This window comes from Pelecanus crispus, chromosome 3 (genome assembly GCF_030463565.1).
Source record: "Pelecanus crispus isolate bPelCri1 chromosome 3, bPelCri1.pri, whole genome shotgun sequence".
In the NCBI taxonomy this organism is placed as follows: domain Eukaryota; kingdom Metazoa; phylum Chordata; class Aves; order Pelecaniformes; family Pelecanidae; genus Pelecanus; species Pelecanus crispus.
The window spans coordinates 116681104-116700435 of NC_134645.1; the positions used below are offsets into that span (position 1 = coordinate 116681104).

The following is a 19332-nucleotide window of genomic DNA, read 5'->3' on the forward strand; positions in this document are numbered from 1 at the left end:
AGCATAGCAAGTGAGGACAGTGGTATGTGTGTGTTGAACACTTCCAGCTTTCCCCCATTCCTCTAAGGTGAAAAAGCTTCATTTCTAGCTCATTTTCTTCCTTGGACTCAGATATACATACATTATCTGCCATAAGAAGCAAGTCTCTCCCCCAAAGCTCTTACTCGGCTATACTGTCTATTGTACCATATCCACTCTACCCTTATATGCCCTGGCCTCAGTGCTACACAGCTGAGAAACTGGGAGGCTTTTCAGACTGGAACATACTGTCCCAAACTCAGACTTACAGCAGGCAGGTTGCTACCTGTAATGCTCTAGGAATTGGGCAATCTACCTATGTTGAAATTGGCTCTGCTCTGTGCCTTCCCTTGGGGCAACATCCATCCACTGTACAAACGGATTCATATCGTAGAATCACAGAATCGTTTAGGTTGGAAAAGACCTTTAAGGTCATCCAGTCCAACCATTAACCTAACATTACCAAGTCCACCACTAAACCAATTAAGGGTAGAGTAGCAACCCCACGCCTCCTGGCTTGGTGGCTGGATCATTTATAATGAAAGTAAAAACTAGGAATCATTAAGATTGGAAAGGGCCTCTAAGATCATCAGTCCAATCATCAACCCAACACCACCATGCCCACTAAACCCTGCCCCCAAGTGCCACGTCTACCCGTTTTTTGAATGCTTCCAGGGATGGTGACTCCACCACCTCTCTGGGCAGCCTCTTCCAATGCTTGACTACTCTCTGTGAAGAGATTTTTCCTAATATCCAATCTAAACCTCCCCTGACACAGCTTGAGCCCATTTCCTCTCGTCCTATCGCTAACTACGTGGGAGAAGGGACCAACCCCCACCTCACTACAACCTCCTTTCAGGTAGTTGTAGAGAGCGATAAGGTCTCCCCTCAGCCTCCTCCAGACAAAACAGCCCCAGTTCCCTCAGCCGCTCCTCATAAGGCCTGTGCTCCAGACCCTTCACCAGCTTTGTTGCCCTTCTCTGGACACGCTCCAGCACCTCAATGTCTTTCTTGTATTGAGGGGCCCAAAACTGGACACAGTATTCCAGGTGCAGCCTCACCAGTGCCGAATACGGGGGCACAATCCTCTCCTGGCTCCTGCTGGCCACACTATTCCTGATACAAGCCAGGATGCTGTTGGCCTTCTTGGCCACCTGGGCACACTGCTGGCTCATGTTCAGCCGGCTGTCAACCAACACCCCCAGGTCCTTTTTGACCAGGCAGCTTTCCAGCCACTCTTCCCCAAGCCTGTAGCGCTGCATGGGGTTGTTGTGACCGAAGTGCAGGACCCGGCACTTGGCCTTGCTGAACCTCATACAGTTGGCCTTGACCCATCGGTCCAGCCTGTCCAGGTCCCTCTGCAGGGCCATCCTACTCTCAATATAATGGATGATAAAAGTATGTATTTCTGTACTTTTATTTGTGCCATATGGATATGTCCAACAGTGTTTCTTACCTTATACAGCTCTGGCAGAAAATTGAAGATGCAGATTGGAGGCCACAGACCTATTTGGAATTGGAAGGTTTGCCTTGTATATTGATATTTAGTGGTATGGATCCACAAGGAGAGTCTTTGCCACGGTAAGAAGGTCTAGTATTCTCAGTGACAGTTTTTAATCCATTGCTTACCAAATGGCTAAAGATTAACTGTGTAATTACTTGTGGGAGAAGAAAACAGATTTTAGTGTCAAGATGTTTCTTTTCCACTTTTTGGCAGTTTTTGTATCATAAATACAAACCCCATATTATTCATAACAACCTCCTGTTTATGGCAAGATATAAATAGCTCAGAAAATATTATGAGGGTTGTCCCAGTTTAGGGGAGAGAATAAGGGTATGTAAGGTACATAAAAAAAAAAAAAGTATAGCTACATTAGATACCTTAGGGTAGCTGAGACATCTGCATGATGCTGGCATATGTGCTACAGGATGTGTGGAGAGATCAGTGCCTTCTGGAGTGGCAGCAGAAACCAGACAGGATGCCCTGGGGCCATTAAGATGGCACTAAATGCTTTTGTATGTTCAGCTGAATCTTATTCTGTGTGTTAGGCTTAGAACCCAAATGATTATTCTTTTTCTTATGCTGATGCTAATGTTCAGTGCACTAGATTAAGCTGCATAACTGGTTTAAGAAAAAGAAAAGTGTATGCACCACAGGGGTAAACTTCTTAAGCACAAAAGATATACTGTGTTCTATCATCTCATCCATAGTTTAAGTAGTTCATGAAAAAATTCCCCTTTGACTGTGTTTGTAAAAGAAATAAGGGAGTAGATTACAGTGAGTTTTCATACTACCCCTTCCGGTTTCTCTCCAGATCACTGAGATACTGTGACCTACGTTTAATAAATTCATCTTGTTTGGTAAGGACAACCTTGGAGCAAGAACTTGGTTTGGCGGCATACTTTGTGAGCTCAGAAATTCACACAGAGAAAGCAGTTGTGAATGATGTACTAGAAAGTGACCCAGAGAAACTAAGCAGCACTGATAATGAAGATGAAGAAATAGTGATGGAAGGTATTATTAGTAGTGATAATAAAAGAAACTGAAGAAACTGTAAAATGATTGAGTTGTATTTAAAAAAGCAGGATTGTATGGACACCTGCTTGGTGAAGGTTTCTGGAGTTAACCTTACTGAGTCAGCTCTTCTCCTCGGTTTTGCTTCATCTCGTTGAACATGTGTTTTCTCACCCTCCCTGCCCAAGGACTGCTGCTGCTGCAGCATTTTAATCTCTTGCAGTCCTGCTGCTGCATCTGTTCTCTCTCTCTGTTTTTTGGCTCCCTTCTCTCCCCTCCCTCCCTACCTCCTTTGCCCTGTATGGTATGGCAGCTGCAAAGTGGAGCTCGAGTGGGTACATCCAGTGATGCTCACCGTTTGGAGTGCTGTGCTGTGTTGCCCTCCTCGCAGCAGGGAAGTATGCGCTTTGCTATCTGGGAAGCAGTGACTCCACCTAAACTGTCCCTGACTGATGCTACCGAACCTATGGTTACATACTGACAATGATGAAGATTCCTCCCAAGGAAACTGTATATAGTACAGCTGAGTAGTCTCTAGTCTGTAAGGTATTAAATAGTATGGGTAGAAAATATATCTGAACATAGTAACCTCTGAGTACTCCTTGAAAATGTCCATGAATTCAAACTGACAATGTAGAGTTGGTGAGTTTATAATTTCTTAAGAGAGCAATTAAGAACATATAAATGCGTAAACAAACAAAATTAATTTACCCAGGAACTGTTGGGGGTTTTTCTTGAATGATAGTTGATGGGCATTATCAGTTATTATTAAGTTTTTCACATTTTTCTTTACTGTCTATTGTGCCTTGCAACTGTGGAAAACAAGGGATTTTTATCCCCATAGGTTATCTAAATCCCAAACTGCTTGCCTTCATTTCCTTTTCTATACTATGAGGAGGAAGACAACTGGTTACTGTTCACCTATTAAGTTCTTGCTCGTTGATAATAAGGATAGCAGGACAAGCAGAACAAAAATATTTACTTTAATCAAATATGTACTTTTCCTAGAGGAATGAAATACCTGAGGTCATACTCAGACTGTCTACAATAGAGGCCTACTTTAGATGTGATGAGTACTTCTGTCCCTTCAGTTGACATATGCCAAGATTGTATGTCTGTCAAATGGGCACCTAAGTTGTGAGGCATCTCAGTTGTAAGGCTACTTTCCAAGTCCATGAAGTATGGTATGCTCCTCCAGAGTCCAATCCAGAACACCTGAGACAGACTTACAGTCTTAAGTTTTCTGCCAGCAGTGCTTATGTCTCTGTTTATCATGGAAAAACTGTAGAGAAACAAGCATTTTAACTTAGAAACCTAAGCTAGGAACCTTAAGCGAATATTCTTGGTGGCCATCCAAATATGGATTTTCATCACCAAAAGCTGCGATATAATCTAGCCATAAATCTGTAATGTATGGGGTAGGAGGTAATTTCATAACATACTGACAAAATAGAGCTTGTTGCCTGTTGGTTTTCCTGTCACTGGATTAGTGAGGAAAGTGAGACATGGGTAGAAAGAGAAAGCACGGTTGAGAAGTGCCTAGAAATTGCCAGCTCCTGGCTGCAGCATTGATTTTGTGAAGCTACTGCAGCTCAGCGTAGTTAGATTAGACCATAGGCTGGTCCAATATTGCATGGTACGAACAGATACTCTCCACGCTGAAAACAGTGTCAGAACGAGGACAAAACCCACACAAACTCTTGTGTGCTTTTCCCTACTTTGACACTGTAGCTGTGCCTTCTTACAGGCTTACTTAATTTATATTTTGTTTTTGTTTTCCCCTACTACCGTTTATGAAACAGGCTCTACTTCAGAAAAGAGAAGTCCCATGAAAAGAGAAAGATCTTGTTCCCATGACTCTGCATCTTCATCTCTCTCTTCAAAAGCTTCCAGTAAGACCTTAAGATCATCTCTATGAAATTACATTTAGGACATAGAAAAGACCTTTTATTCAACTTATTAGAGAAATAATAAAAGTCATAAATCACTGAGGTTTTGGTAAGGCCTATTTTAATGGAATCACTAAAGACAACTTTAAAAGAAAAAAAGCATCAGGCTTCAGAAATATAAGAAATAAGATCTTTTCTTGCTTGGAAAATAGTCATAGGGTGGCGTGCATAAACCAGGCACTTCCTTAATATGTGCAACTGAGGTATGAATCCTCAGTACTGTGATGGCTGAAAGTGTTCACTGAAGCTATGACAATTTAGAAAAAGAAAACATGCTTCACATTCTTTAAAAGTCTTTTTTAAAGATAAAGGAGAAACAGCATGCTTGGTCTCATTGGTATTTTTACCTTTTTGTTTTTGCTCTGGCATGTTCACTCATTAATTTCTGTGCTGTTTGAAAGCTCTTTTAGAGGTGGACAATTTTTTAAATATTTGGTTCCTTTTTAATCTGCAAACTGATGTAGAAAGCATGAGGCAATGTTAAGAACTACTACAGCTCTTTTGTCTGATAAATTTCTTTGCATGCTTTTTATGCAGATAATATTAAGAGGAGAGTTGAATAAAAGTGGGGAATATAAATTGTACCATAACTTCCTAGGAGTCACAATCTCATGCAGCTTTTTAAAACATGTTATTTTTTTGTCAGTAACAGTAAATTCTTCTTGATCTAATTGTAGTTTTCAACATGGTGACATGCATATTTGGCCCATGCTTTCTTTTGTACAGGCACAGTGGTGGTTACAAAAGGAAAAAAAAGCTTGAAAACATTTGGATAAACTTCCTCAACACTTTAATTTTCAAAATGTTTTTTTCTTCTTTAAAATTGGGCCTCTCATCAGTTCCACAGTGTCCGTGTGGCCTGCCTGTGGCTTTTGTGGCCTCAATCTGCCTGTGGTTAAAGAAATCTTTTTTTCTTTTCTTTTTTTTTAATGTGCTCTTGGATACTGGCATTTTGAGGGATGCCACAGTGGTTTTACTTGAAACATTCATACTGCGGCAATATTTTGGTATTTATTGCTAATGTCCTGCACTGGCTACTTTAGATTAATATGCAGCTAGAGTATATCTTACTACTTCTTGAGACCAAGAGAAACTACAGACTTTTATTAGTTAAAAATGTGGGGGTTTTTTGAGAATGAAGACTTTTTTTTTTTTTTTACCATGAGAGGAAAGCTGTTTTTATCTATGTTCAGCTTCAGACAGACATTCCTGTTGCCATGTGGAGACTAATTCCTCAACCAGTTCTCAGTCTACTTTGAAGACTGTGAATTATTTGCATCTCCTCTTTGGAATTCACTAAGCATTAATGATACTCAGAACCACTTAAAATGAGGCCTTAAACTTTCAAGAAATTTTAGTAGCTAGAATATATAAGGTAAAAATATACCACTTTCAGAAAATCAGCAATTAGCTATGGGGTATATCTACATGACACATCCAAGGCCAACATTCATGAGTTCAGTATGTGCTCTGAGCTGACCAAAAGCTGTATGAATGCATTAATGCATTATGTAGCACCAGAGACTTGAGAGCCAGGTTTTGTTAGATCAGACTAAGTGCTGCAGTGATGCAGACACATGAGTGTCAGATCAGATGTGACTCAAGAGCTGAGGACTGTTTCTAGATGTCAGTCTGTGCAGCCATTTCTGTAGTCACAGTCTGTAGCCTGTGAACACTTATTTTCTTACACTCTTTTAAATGGTGGTTTCAGTAATTTTATATTTGTCTTGAGTGATGAAAGTATCTGATGAAGACCTTAAGCAAGGAATGGATGAGAGAAGTAGAGGACAGGACGATCACTCACATCTTTCCTAGACACTTAGGTACCTTAAAAGCCACTTTCTGTGTTGAGGTGAATACTCCAAACTAGTGCCACTATGGCTTCCTGTATGAGAAAGGTGAAAGCAAGAACAGGAGTGGGATTGCAATGTTTGATGGATACTATATCTAAATGATTATTTTGTTTTGTTTTGTTTAACTATGGCGTTGACTAGCAGATAGTTATACTTGCACTGTGTTGAAATACAAATTTTCTTTCAGTTACAGCATTCTGCGGTGAGTCATCTCCTCCTTTAATAGCAGCAGGGGATACAGCAAAATCCCCCCGCCAAGTCCTAAGCAACAGCGCTGAAGAAAGTACAAATAACTATGAAAGGCAGAAGCAGAAAGTAGATAAGGGAGCACAAACAACAATCAGCAAACACTTGCCACCAGTAACTGAACAGCTGGATACAAAACAAAATATAAAAAGTGCCCAAATTTCCATCACCTCGTCATCGTCCTCACCTTTCTCCTCCTCTTCTTCCTCCTCTGCACCTACTCATAACTCCTTCATCCTACAGACCTCTCAATGCTCCATGACCAAAGCATCAAAACAGCCTCCCATAGTTTTCCTGCCCAAACTGGTTTATGACATTATTACTTCTACGGACAGTAGTGGACTTCCCAAATCATCTTCCCTTTTGCCTTATCATTCTGTTATGTGGGCAAGTTCTTTTCGTCCTCTCATGAGTAAGATGATGACTTGCACAGAGCAGTCTCTATACTACCGCCAGTGGACGGTTCCCAAGCCAATCCATATGGACTACAACAATAGAAATGAGGGCAGAATGGACACCTTTCACCCAAGGAGGCTGCTGCTGAGTGGGCCACCACAGGTGTGTAATAAGAACAAGGTAGTATCATTGATTTATTTTGTTTAATTTTATCATAATCTCAGAAAAAATAGATTAGTTATTATTATTCATACTTGAAGGGGTTTTTTGGTTGAGATAAGTTGCTTACATTTTATTTCCTAATCCCTTCTAATAAAATAATCTTCCTTTCTTTACTGTTAGTCTGAGTTCAAAGACAATGAAGCTGCAGCAATGTTAATTTTCTGCCAGTCTCTGTCCATTAAAATGTTTTAAAAGAAAGTTTGCTCAAGAGATAGATTTAATGTATACTTTCAGTTTGTTAAAGTTGAATATGCATTTACGTTTTAAATAAAGATCAAAGATCTTCACAAAACCATTTTCTTATGATCAATCTGAAGACAGTTGGGAGTTTGTAATTTATTTTCTCTGTTTCCTCCACACAGCAGACAGAAATAGAAGCTGTTGTAAATAACACATGCAAGAAGGCCTGTTCAGCATTAGCAGAGCCATATTTACAAGATGAGTAGCTGACCCAAGAGTTGTTTAAATTATTTTGGGAAGATATATGGAAATGGGTATAGTCCTAAGAAGTTCCTTCTCTTCTAAGTTCTCTGAGAGTGTTTAGCACTTATCTCTGAGAAAGGTATCTCCTAGTTCAATGCACATGTTACATGCTAAAGGTAATATTGTGCCTCTCGTTCTGCTGAAGTACGAACAAGATAGGAAGATACACCATGCCTACTGAGAGCATATATATGTCCTGTGAACCTCAGAAGTCAAAAAGGATAAATCCAAACCAAGACAAAGACCCATGCTTCCAGTTATTGTAACATCAACCCAAAAAGTTAATCTAAAGATAGTTGCTGATTTAACTTGCCACATGATCCACCCTTCCATGCCCATCCATTGCAAAAGGAAACTACATATTGTTATTTGTTAAATGATTGTATTCCATTGTACACCCAAATTTATGGTGCAGTAGAGTAGAAAGAGCATAAATGGGCTTTTCATATTGGGACTTCCTGCAAATGTTACTGTAATTCATAATGGATTCCAGAAAGTACTCTGATGAGCAGTTTTTCACTACCCATTTCTTTGATCTAAATTGTCCATGTTTGCCAAAGATTGATGTATTTAGTGATCAAGAAACTGAATTTCATACTAAGCTGCAGCGTAAAAATGAATACATTCTGGAATAGATATGTTCATTTCCATCTCAAAGAAAAACACAGGCTGTGACAATTTTTGTTAGAATTTTATATGCATACACATCAAACCCCACAAAGGTACTATTCCCAAAGCCACCCTAAATATCCAGATTAGCCGATAAATAAATATTTCTTTGGTATTCATTTGGTTTTGGGTCACAGATGTAAATCTGTGATTCTCAGAGAAGAGTCATTCAGAGACTTCTGGGAGCATACTGCACACCTGTGAGAACATTTTGATGCTTAACACACTTGGTACTTGCCATTTAACTAATTGTAATTAAACAGGCAGCTTATTTATTCATTGGCTCCATTCCAGGGTATGGTATTCACCACTTTTCACTATCAAACCTTTTTTTTTCAAATATTATTCAATATTTGACTCTTGTTGACCCTCTGTACGGCAGTGAATTTCAGCCTTAATATCACTACTTTTACTTGAAACTCACTCTCTTCTCCAGCTGTCTCCACAATGCAGGTTATTTCCTAGTCTTGCATTGGGTCATACAGTTGGATCAGTTCCTAAAAGGCATGTTTATTCGGTTTATATTCCTCAGTTCTTTCTGAAGAATATACCTGTTTTGCACAGATCAAATTCAGACACATCAAATTAGGAATATCATGTCTTCTTCCTAAGTATCAAAATTTAGGGGTATATTTTCTTTTCAGTATGTGGAAAAAGACAGCAACTTTGCTTCCTTTACTATTTTAAACTCCCAAACTACTAAAAACTCCAGTAAACCAAATAAAAAGCTGTAAAAGTATGTTGATTGTTTATTCATTTAAGGTATAACTATACAGTGTTTATTCTAAGGAACAGTTACAATATAATATATAGAAATTAGAATTATCCTTCTCTTTTTGGGAAGAAATAATTTTGCTTCATGAAATAGGTCTTACTCACATGTATGTTTGATAATATTAACATTTTACATGGACTTAATGCTTAATGCATGAAGAGATACAGGCAGAAATAAAAACAAGTATTAGGCAGCACCTATCTGAGTGTTAATAACACTTCAGCCAAAGTATAAGACTGCCAGAGTACTATCTTTTCAAAAATTAGGAAGTAGTTATTTTCTTTATCAGGCAGAAACTACTTTACTAAAATTCAAGTCAGGAAGCAATCTGTTTGTTAAAATGAAAAATATGAAATTAATTCAGGAAGAAAACTAGGCACATTAGTGAACCAAAATTATAATTCGCACTGTCAGGGTAATTAGTAATAAAGTACACTCACTCTTCTCTCACAGGGATATTTTACACTCTGTACTGATCAAAATGGTTTATGAGAAGACTTGATGCATTTTTACAAGGACAATTATGTATATTAGAAGTCAATACATGCATTATTTCTGTAAGAGGCTTTAGGAAACGGAGCAAAAACTGGATAGGTATAGGATAGATCTATATCCGTAAGTTAGCTCACATCATCGAAATGAAGCCAGTGGTTAGTGAGTATGAATAAATATGCACCACCATGAACAACATGTATCATATCTTTGGCTAGAAATCTAGTCCCTCGTGCACCCAAGAAAATGCTGATAAGGAAGCCTAAATTCACTAAAATATTTTTCTTAAAAACATTCATATTAAAGTTCCCCAAACTGCGAATCAAGGTTTTGTACCTTTGTTTTTTAACTGGGTATTACAACTTAGAACCAGCGTTTTCCTCAAGGGTGGAAGCTGCTCATGAGCATGGCTCAGTCCTGTGGCACCACATCCAGGGAATGAGCAAGCATGTCTTAAGACACTTTCTAAGGAAGAAAACTGCTGCCCATATTATTTGGTTTTCCTCTACTCCTATTAAAATCTTATTACGATGGGCTTATATACCATTCAGCTTATGTAAGAAAAATATTAGGGAAATATTTAATATATCTATTGTTAGCTGTGTTTAGAAGAATGTAGCAAGTGGAAACAAGAAGAGCCAGCACCATTTGACCAGCTGTCTGTGGACCATCAGCATGTTTTCTATGAATCATCATTGGTTTGCAGACCACAATTTGAAAACCACTGCTGTGGTATGTGAAGAACTATCTCACCTGGAAATTAAAGCCTTATGGAATTATTTCTCCTTTTGCCATATCTCTCCAAATGTGAAGACTGAAATCAGATGATACTTTATAGTAACATGTAAGAATAATAAAGTACTACTAGTGGTCCTGGTGTCCAGTGTCTGGAACAAGTTAAAAAAAGGGAACTCATAGTGTTAGACCTGCTGCGACAACACTTTTGGATGTCACTTCCAAGAATAAGCATGGAGGCACACACGTAATTTCTCTGACTGGAATATATCTCTCTCAGATTCTTAGACAGACTGTGTTTTCAGCTTATCCTCGATATCTATGGCAAGCACAGTTCAGTGGTCAAAATCTTTGGAGAGCTTTCTACTCCTCTTAGGTAGTGTATGTCTTTGACACAAAAACTAGACTTCTGTGCCTTTTGAATTTTCTGCAGGAAGAATTTGAATTCATGTTCCTTCCTCTTGCTCAGCTACAGCTACCCTCTTCATGAATGACGAGCTGCAGGGTAAAGATATTCTTAGTTTTTTATAGGCCAAATCATCCTTTGCACTGAGGATGAAAATAGAAACCAAAATACTAAATCTTTGCAGGCCTCAAATTCCTTAGTTATCATAAGTTTTCACAAGATTTGAGATTTTTACTTCTGGGATTTTCTTCTTCCAAGTCCAATTCATCAGAATTCTGTCATCCAAATTCAGGTAGATAGAAACAAACTAGAGGAATGCTTCCAATATTTGGAAATATTGGCCCCCATGTGCCTTATCTGCTAAGGCACTGGGCACTGCCACATATTTGAGGAACCTTTTTCTGGGAAGCAGAGCTGTCTGCAGTAGCAGCACCCCTGATGTACATTTTGTTTCAGGAATTGTAAAAATGCAGACCAGTTCCAGGTTCCTTCATTCTTTTAATCTGTTTGCAGCTTTTATGTGCAAAGCAAAGACAGGATATGGAGAAAAACACCTCGCTCAGAGTACTTCCTTACCAGCTGTCATCATTGTTAGTATATTATAGCATGCGTAAGCCCAGAGTCATTAATTAGGATCAACATGGCATTGTACTAGGCTTCTCTAAAGACATGTAAAGCTACAGCCCAATCATGTATCCGGTTTAAAATTTCTTTGCAGATCTTGTATTTGGTTGCAGTGGGAGATGGAGGATGGGCAAATACGGGGTTTTATGCTTCAAAGTTGTACGTAACCTGAAAGGAGGTTGAAGTGAGGTGGGTGTTGGTCTCTTCTCCCAAGTAGTTAGTGATAGGACGAGAGGAAATGGGCTTAAGCTGTGCCAGGGGAGGTTTAGGTTGGAAATTAGGAAAAATTTCTTTACGGAAAGGGTGGTCAAGAATTGGAAGAGGCTGCCCAGAGAGGTGGTGGAGTCCCCATCCCTGGAAGTGTTTAAAAAACGGGTAGATGTGGCACTTTGGGACATGGTTTAGTCTAGTCTACCCTTGATTGGCTTAGAGTAGACTTGGTAGTGTAGGTTAATGGTTGGACTGGATGATCTTAAAGGTCTTTTCCAACCTAAACGGTTCTATGATTCTATTCTATGATTCTATGATCCTGCTTGCAGGATCTCTTTGCAGCTACCTAAGATGCCCAAACTATTGAAAAGATGGGTGGTGACAGATGGGGCCAGGACTTTTTGGAGAGATGTGGAAGCTCTGTTTATTGACAGCTGTTCAGTATTTTCAAACAAACAAACAAAGACACTCTGTGCAGTTCCATTTTGCCTAGAGATGGTACATATAGAAAATAATACAATTAATTTCAAAGGTGCATTTACCTATCCGGGCATGCTACAAGTTCAGTTGTTCAAGGTTCTTCCCTTCTGGAGTAAATGTTAATTGTAAATGATAAATCATTCTTTTCTCATTTTCTTTTTGAAAATCTTCTCAAAATGACCTGGAAAAGGTGTTCTCTATGTCACCAATTCATTTCTTCAGCAGCAAATGCAGGTAAATGTGCAGGTGAATGCAGTCCAAATACAAATGTTGCTGTGTGCTCAGCCTGATCTGTCTCCTGGCAGAGAAACATTCTGAAAACATGGAGAGATTCCTGCAAGTTTCCACCAGCATTTTACATGCAGTGTTGCTAATACCTAACAGTTCATAAAGCTCACAGTACTGTATTGGACACTTTTTATGTGACAGATAATGAGATTGGGTTAAGATATGATGCATGGAATATCATAAGTACATACATTTTAGTTTAGTGGTTAGGGACTAGCACTTGCAGTCCTGTGGTTTCCAACATTTTGGACTCATGACCCTACGGCTTTGTGTATACTTGAGTCAACTGACAACTGATACCTTTCATCTAAGTACCACATAGTAATAGCCTAGTCACTCCCAGATACATTATTGAAAATCATGGGTGAAGACTGGTCCCCCAGGGAAAGGAAAATACATGATTTTGATAGAATAAGTTTTAAATGGTTACTGAAAAGAAAAAGTAAGTTTTTCAGCCCGTTGTTCCATTGACAACTCTAAGTATGTACTTCAAACAGATTAGGAATTAGCTTTTCACACAGATACCTGATATCAAGGGAACAGATTATGTGTGTACTTTTGACAAATGATCTCTCATTTGTTTGAAATAAAGGAACTGTTAATCTGTCAGGCCACCCTGTGTTTAATGAAATGATGATCAGAGGCCCTTTAGAAGAATACGTTCATAAGGTCATATAAAGGTAATCTTAGACTTGAGAGAAAACATTGAAAGTATTTTCTTCTAGAACAACCTATCAACAGGTTTGCCTCAGATGTAGGAAGATAAGATCTTGTTTTTGTTCAGCTCACCGATCTATAACCATTGCAGCCAAGTTTAGAACCTTGTTCCAGGGTCAGTAAAAAGATTCTCATTAGTCTGCATGGATTTTACAGAAAAACCCAGACTGGGAGTTAGAAACTTCTGGTCCATGGGCTGACTATGGTCCATGTTATCATTTCCTCTACTCCAAGTCACTTTTTTCCTCTGTTACTCCTAGATAACAGAGAGTTGTGTGGTAACACATGGTCTACCATGTGTATCTGAAAGGCTTTTTTGACCCTCAATGGGGATAATGGTACCCTTTTCCACCCTTGGAAAGCAACTGTTTAAAATGCAGTCTGATTTAAAAACAACAGATACTGAACTTCAACCAAAACAAATGTTTGCCTACTCTTGCTTCAGCTTCAAAGCCTCCCTTCTCAAATGTCGAGAAAAAATGAAAATTTCACTTGACATATATGGGAAATAGTAAATTCAATATTATATTTAGTAATTCAGCACCCTGTGCTTCTGACATGTCCTAGCAGTAATGGCAGTGAAGCTAGGTTTTCAATTCTGTAGTAATATAGACTTAGTCCAAAATCCGGTATCATTTTATGAAATCAGACGGTTGCAGCAGAATGTGTCATAACTGATGTACATTCTATGTTAACCTCCCCTGTACAGGTGTGACATTAGTCTTAAGTTGTCAAGTGGACATCAGTGCCATTCTGAGGCTGAACTATATACACACACAAGAAATCACAGCATGTTCATTCTCCTGTGAGAGTGACATGAGCTTGCTGGTCTCTTTTTTCTCATTGAAAATAATTGTGTACTGCTTCCTGCTCAAGTGTAATGGTTTGTAAAGCTGTCTGCTTAGATACGACATTATTTACTTGATGTTACCTGCAGCAAACTTTATGTGGAAGACACAGAACAATCCATTGAATAAATCATTGGCTGTGGCTTATACCTTTCAGCTGAAAAAACTATACAAGGGCAGCAATACTATTTGGCGTAATGAAGAGAAAATGTATATAGTGTGTTGGTGGGGTAAAAAAGAAAGGAGAAAGTTATAATCTTAAGATAATTTTTAAGTGGGCTTTTAAAAGGTAATTTTAAAACAGTGGAAGCGAAATAATATATTTTCATCACAAGAGGTGGAACAACACATTGTTACATATGCCATGCCCTCCAGGAATGGGAGTGTCCTACACAAGTTCTTCTATAGATGCACGCCACTTTGTTCTTCAGGCTAGTCACTGTACTTCAATAGCAGTCAGTGTACTGGTAAATTATGCAGATGTGAAAGGGTTGAGGGAATTCTTTAGTTATCTTGTAGTTTGAGGAGTTTTTGGAACATTTTATGAGCTTGTATGGATTTTTAAAAGTTCATTGTGTATGTAGAAACTGTAACATCAGGAGAGAAAATTCTTGTCTGTGGGCCTGCAATTAGACCTGTGATATAAAATGTATTTTCCAAACTAGGTTGCTGCATAGAGAGAACAAAACTGTTGAGCTTTTAAGCATTTCATTTATTCCAAGGAATATACAAATACAGGGATATGCAAATGCTGAATATTAATATTCGGTTTCACTGCAGCTGCAATTTACAGATATGAGGAAAAGTAACATGCTGAAAAATGAAAGTTTACTTTTGTATTTTCTAATTTATATATTTACAGATAGGGAAAACAGGTGCTTATCTGCAGTTCCTCAGTATTTTGTCCCGAATGCTGATTAGATTGACAGAAGTGGATGTTTATGATGAGGAAGAAATCAACAGTAGTAAGTTCTTAATATAAAAATATTTGCTTCTGGAGGCTGTAGAAAAGTGTTATCTAAAATTGAAAAGTAGTTGTCTGTATATTCTATGCCATTCACCTTTGTAATTAATTTACATTATTGAAATATTTTAAGAAAATTTTTGTGTAATCTTCAACTGATACTTAAGAATATTTTATTATTTTACTCATCGTTTAGAGTTTAGTCTTCCTCTCAGTAAGAAAACCACATACCTCTGTTTTTCTTGGGAAGTAATCAACATCATTTATCTATATTAAATAATATCCAGCCGTTGGTTTTGAGTTTAGAATTGGAATGAACTTTTGTGGTAAAGTGTATAAAAAGGATCAGTGAAATTCCAGCAGATTTATACCATGAGGAGCAATGTCATATTTTCTACGTATATAAGACTACATGAGGGAGGAAAACAGTTCCTGCTCTCTAATAGCTAATTTTAGTCTAAACTTCCTTTATTTACAGTGTGTTACTCCACTGTGTTTCCAGATGTATTTCTGTAACTAAGGGCTGGATTACATAGAAAAAGATGGGTGATATTTTATGGAATATGTCTAGTTCTGCACTAAAAGCATGCCCACAGTCAGCCGTGGAGAGTCTCTGGGTGCTACCTGCCTGCTAGCTGCCTCCGTCAGCCCCTGGCTGGAAGCTGTTCAGTCATTTTACTGTGGGACTGTGCCTCAGCTCTTGTCTCGGAGGGCTTTTGGGGGCAGTACCCAGGAGTCTTCCTCCACACCGAGCTGTGCGGGAGGAAGAGGCAGCTATCCTCCAAGGTTTATGGCAAAACCTGTGGAAAAGGTGACCAGTCTGCTAGGGGAGAGGTTTATGCAAGCAATCCTTTGTATTTTAGGCAGGATTTTAGAGGTAACTCACAGTCAGGGCGTGAAGATAATTTCACCATCTGACTAATTCCACCTGAGTTTCATATTTACTTTGGATGCCAGAAGACAGGGTCTCACCTGTTGTAAATAATTTAGTCTATACTCATAGACATGGAATTACAGCTCTCTACAGCAGCTTACAGCTGACCCCCAAACTGAACTCCTCACTACTGTCCATTTTACTCTTGTCAGATCTTTCATGCTCTTGACAAAGGTGGAAAAGTATTTGGTAAGGACTTGTGTACATCTGGGTTTTTATGTCAGTTAACCTGTTTCAGAAAAAGGCATGATTTCACTGCACATTATACCAATACAATTTACTATTTTTCTTTTATCCGAGAGTGAATTATCTTTGATTACTCTGATCTTATCACTAGAAGGGGCATTTGACTTTAACTCTGCACTGGACTAATACTGCAATTTCTGAAGCTTTAAAAAGGCTTCTTTTCCTCAGTGAGAATAACATATCTTTCCTCAACTGAGTTCACAAATGTGGTGATCAGTGGAAAGACTCCAAATGCCTGGATGCAGGTAGATCAGACCTTTGACACTGTTTTCATCATCATCCCACCAAATGCTCCAATAAGATTACAGAGGTCTTAAATTGATAACAAAGGTTTAAAAGCCAGAATTGCATTGAGGTATGTGGTACCTTTGTTCAAAGGTGCACCTCTTGATGCATAATAATATTGCTTCCTCAGAATGATGAAAGAAAAACTGATGCAGGAATAATAGGCATAGCAAAACCATCTATAGCAATATAAAGAGCTTTAAAACTTGTAATTACATGAATTCTTATTTTTCAATAATATCATAGACATAAAAGAAGAATCTGATCAATACTACCATCAGCCTGAAGATATGTGGCCAGATTTGGAAACATTTAAGAAGATGCCTTTTGACTACACTATCCATGACCCAAAATATGAAGATGCAAGTCTGATTTGTTCAAAGCTTCAGACTATAAACAGTGAAGGTTAGAATTTGAAAAATCTAGATTGGTACACATATATGTATTTATTTGTTTTTAACATGAGAATCCCGTTAAACTTTTAAACAGAGTGAAATTATCAGAGTTGCACTTGACTAAGTAATAACAAAAAAAAAAATTGTTTGCCAGATGAAGCAGGAGAGTATGAGCCTTATAAATGTTTTATGGAATATTATATAGGTAGTCTTCAATTAAAAAAGCCTGATTCCACAATAAGTTTGTGTATTTGAATGTTTTTATGCAGTAGCACTGTCCTGCTCTGCAGCAATGAAGTGACTTATGTGGGTAAAGTTATTTATATACTTAAAAGTGTTTATAGGTTTATTTTTTAGGTTTTGGTTTAGGTTTGGAAAACATGAGATGCAGATGTCCACATACAGATTCCTGGAATATTGAGGTGTGAATTAGTCCTCTGAATTAGCCAGCTAGACATACACAAGCCCCTGGGACTGGGTAGGATGTATCCAAGCATGCTGAGGGAGCTGGCCAACATCATTGTGAGGCTACTGTCTATCATTTTTAAAAGGTAACAGCAATTGGTGGAGGTTCCTGATGGTTGGAAAAGCAAAATACCATGCCCTTCCTCTACAGGACAGAAGGAAGATTGAAGCAATTAGAGCCTAGTTATCCTACCCTCAGTCCTCAAAACAATTACAGAGCAAACTCTTCTGTAAGCCATGTCCAGACCCATGAAGGACAGGAAAGTGATTGGGAGCAGCTAGAATGGATCTATCATAGGCAAATCATGACTGGTAAACATGATTGCATTTTATGATGAGATGACTGGCACTATGGACAAAAGAAGACCAGTGGTTTTATCTTGACTTCAGCAAGGCTTTTGTCATTGTCTTCTACGATAGCCATATAGACAAAGCTGGAGAGAGATGGTTTGGATAGGCGGATTGTAAAGTCGGTGGGAAATCGGCTGGACCACTGAACTCAAAACATGATGAGAGGCACAAATCTGACTGACGGTTGGGTATGCATGGCAATACTCAGAGACTGATAGTGAGGCAAATGCTGTTTAAGATTGTCATTAATAGCCTGGTCAAAGGGACAGAATGCAACATCAGCAAGTTCACGGATGATACCAAATTGGGGGAGTGGTCAATATTCAGGAAGGTAGCACTGCCATTCAGAAACACCTTGACAGGCTGGAGAAATGGAACCTCCAGGAAGGAACCTCAGGAACAGGAACCTCATATAGTTCAACAAAGGTACGTGCAAGATCTTGCACTTGGGATGGAATAATTTTTTGCAGCTGTACAAGCTTGGGGACAGCTGTATGGACAACAACTTTGAGGAAGATGACCTGATGATCCTGGTAGACAACAGCTTGAACATGAGTCACCAGTTCTCCATTGAGTTAATGGCTTGCTAAAAATCTAGCAAGCAGGTCAAGGGAAGTGATTATTCTTCTATGCATGGCACCTGTAAGACCACATCTGGAGTATTCTATCAAGTTTTTGGCTTCCCAGTACAAGAAAGACATTGACATACAGAAGTGGGTCTAGTGGGTAGCCACCAAGATGGACAGAGGCCTGAAGCACATGATGTACATAGAAAATTGAAGAGCACTAGGCTTGTTCAGTCTGGAGAATTCTAGCAGGGGCTAGTTCCTAATGGGAACTTATAGACACAAACTATTATAGATACTCAGCATAAGGACAAGAGACAACAGACACAAGCTGCAACATGGGAATTTACAATTAGGTAGTATAAAAAATATTTCTAGAATAAAAGTGGTCAAACCATGGAGCAGGTTGCCCAGAGAAACTGTAGGAACTCCACCCTTAGTGATTTTCAAAACTTGAGAGGAAAAGGAACAACCTTGAACAACCTGATCTGATGCAGAAAATCTGAGTGAAAGGTTTCGCCAGATGACATAGCAGAAGTCCTTTTCAGCAGAAATTACGTCTCATCTTCCTTCAGTCTCCCACAAAGGAGACCCTTTTTAAAATGTGGATATTCACAAAAGAGCAACATCACTAAATTTGCCAAGTTCATTTCACATATTCTACTGTGATGTATGTCACAGGACAGAAAATGTCTGTCATAACACTCTTTTTTGCTGTTTATTACTTTTGCAAGCATTCAACCAATAATAACAGCAACAATAATAATTTTAATAATCTGTCTTTGCTTACACCTCAGCCTTATGTGAAATCTGTACAGAATTATAATCATGAATTTGCAGATACTTCTTTGTAGTGCCCTTTGCTGTACATGACAATTTATAAAACATATTATGCTCAGAATGAGTTCATTGTTTGTTTTGCATGTGTTTAATGCTGCCGTTTTTCCTAGAAGCTAATTACAGTGACAGAAACAGTTTGTCACAAGGGAGTACATTCCGGCCTTGAATATATGTTACATTTAAGTTGTTTCTTTTTTTTAATAGACAGATCAATTGGTAGGAGACAGGAGGATATGTATACACGCCGTCAAACAACTAGGATGAGACTGTCCAAGTATGCAGCATATAACACTTACCACCACTGTGAACAGTGTCATCAGTATATGGGTTTCAATCCCAGGTACCAGGTAAAGATTTCCA

At 38.6% G+C, this 19332-nt stretch overlaps 1 protein-coding gene across 2 annotated transcripts in view; it reads left to right on the top strand.

Annotated features, from left to right (window-relative positions):
* The window catches only part of GREB1 (growth regulating estrogen receptor binding 1), a 62394-nt gene that overhangs the window by 31075 nt on the left and 11987 nt on the right, over positions 1 to 19332 (top strand). The window contains exons 18-24 of one of the 2 annotated variants that reach the window (XM_075707379.1): positions 1484 to 1599; positions 2334 to 2533; positions 4336 to 4425; positions 6523 to 7157; positions 14789 to 14891; positions 16602 to 16760; positions 19177 to 19319. In XM_075707379.1, the coding sequence (XP_075563494.1) occupies positions 1484 to 1599; positions 2334 to 2533; positions 4336 to 4425; positions 6523 to 7157; positions 14789 to 14891; positions 16602 to 16760; positions 19177 to 19319 (1446 nt within the window). The remainder of the gene's footprint in view (positions 1 to 1483; positions 1600 to 2333; positions 2534 to 4335; positions 4426 to 6522; positions 7158 to 14788; positions 14892 to 16601; positions 16761 to 19176; positions 19320 to 19332) is intronic. The other variant, XM_075707380.1, reaches the window with a different exon arrangement.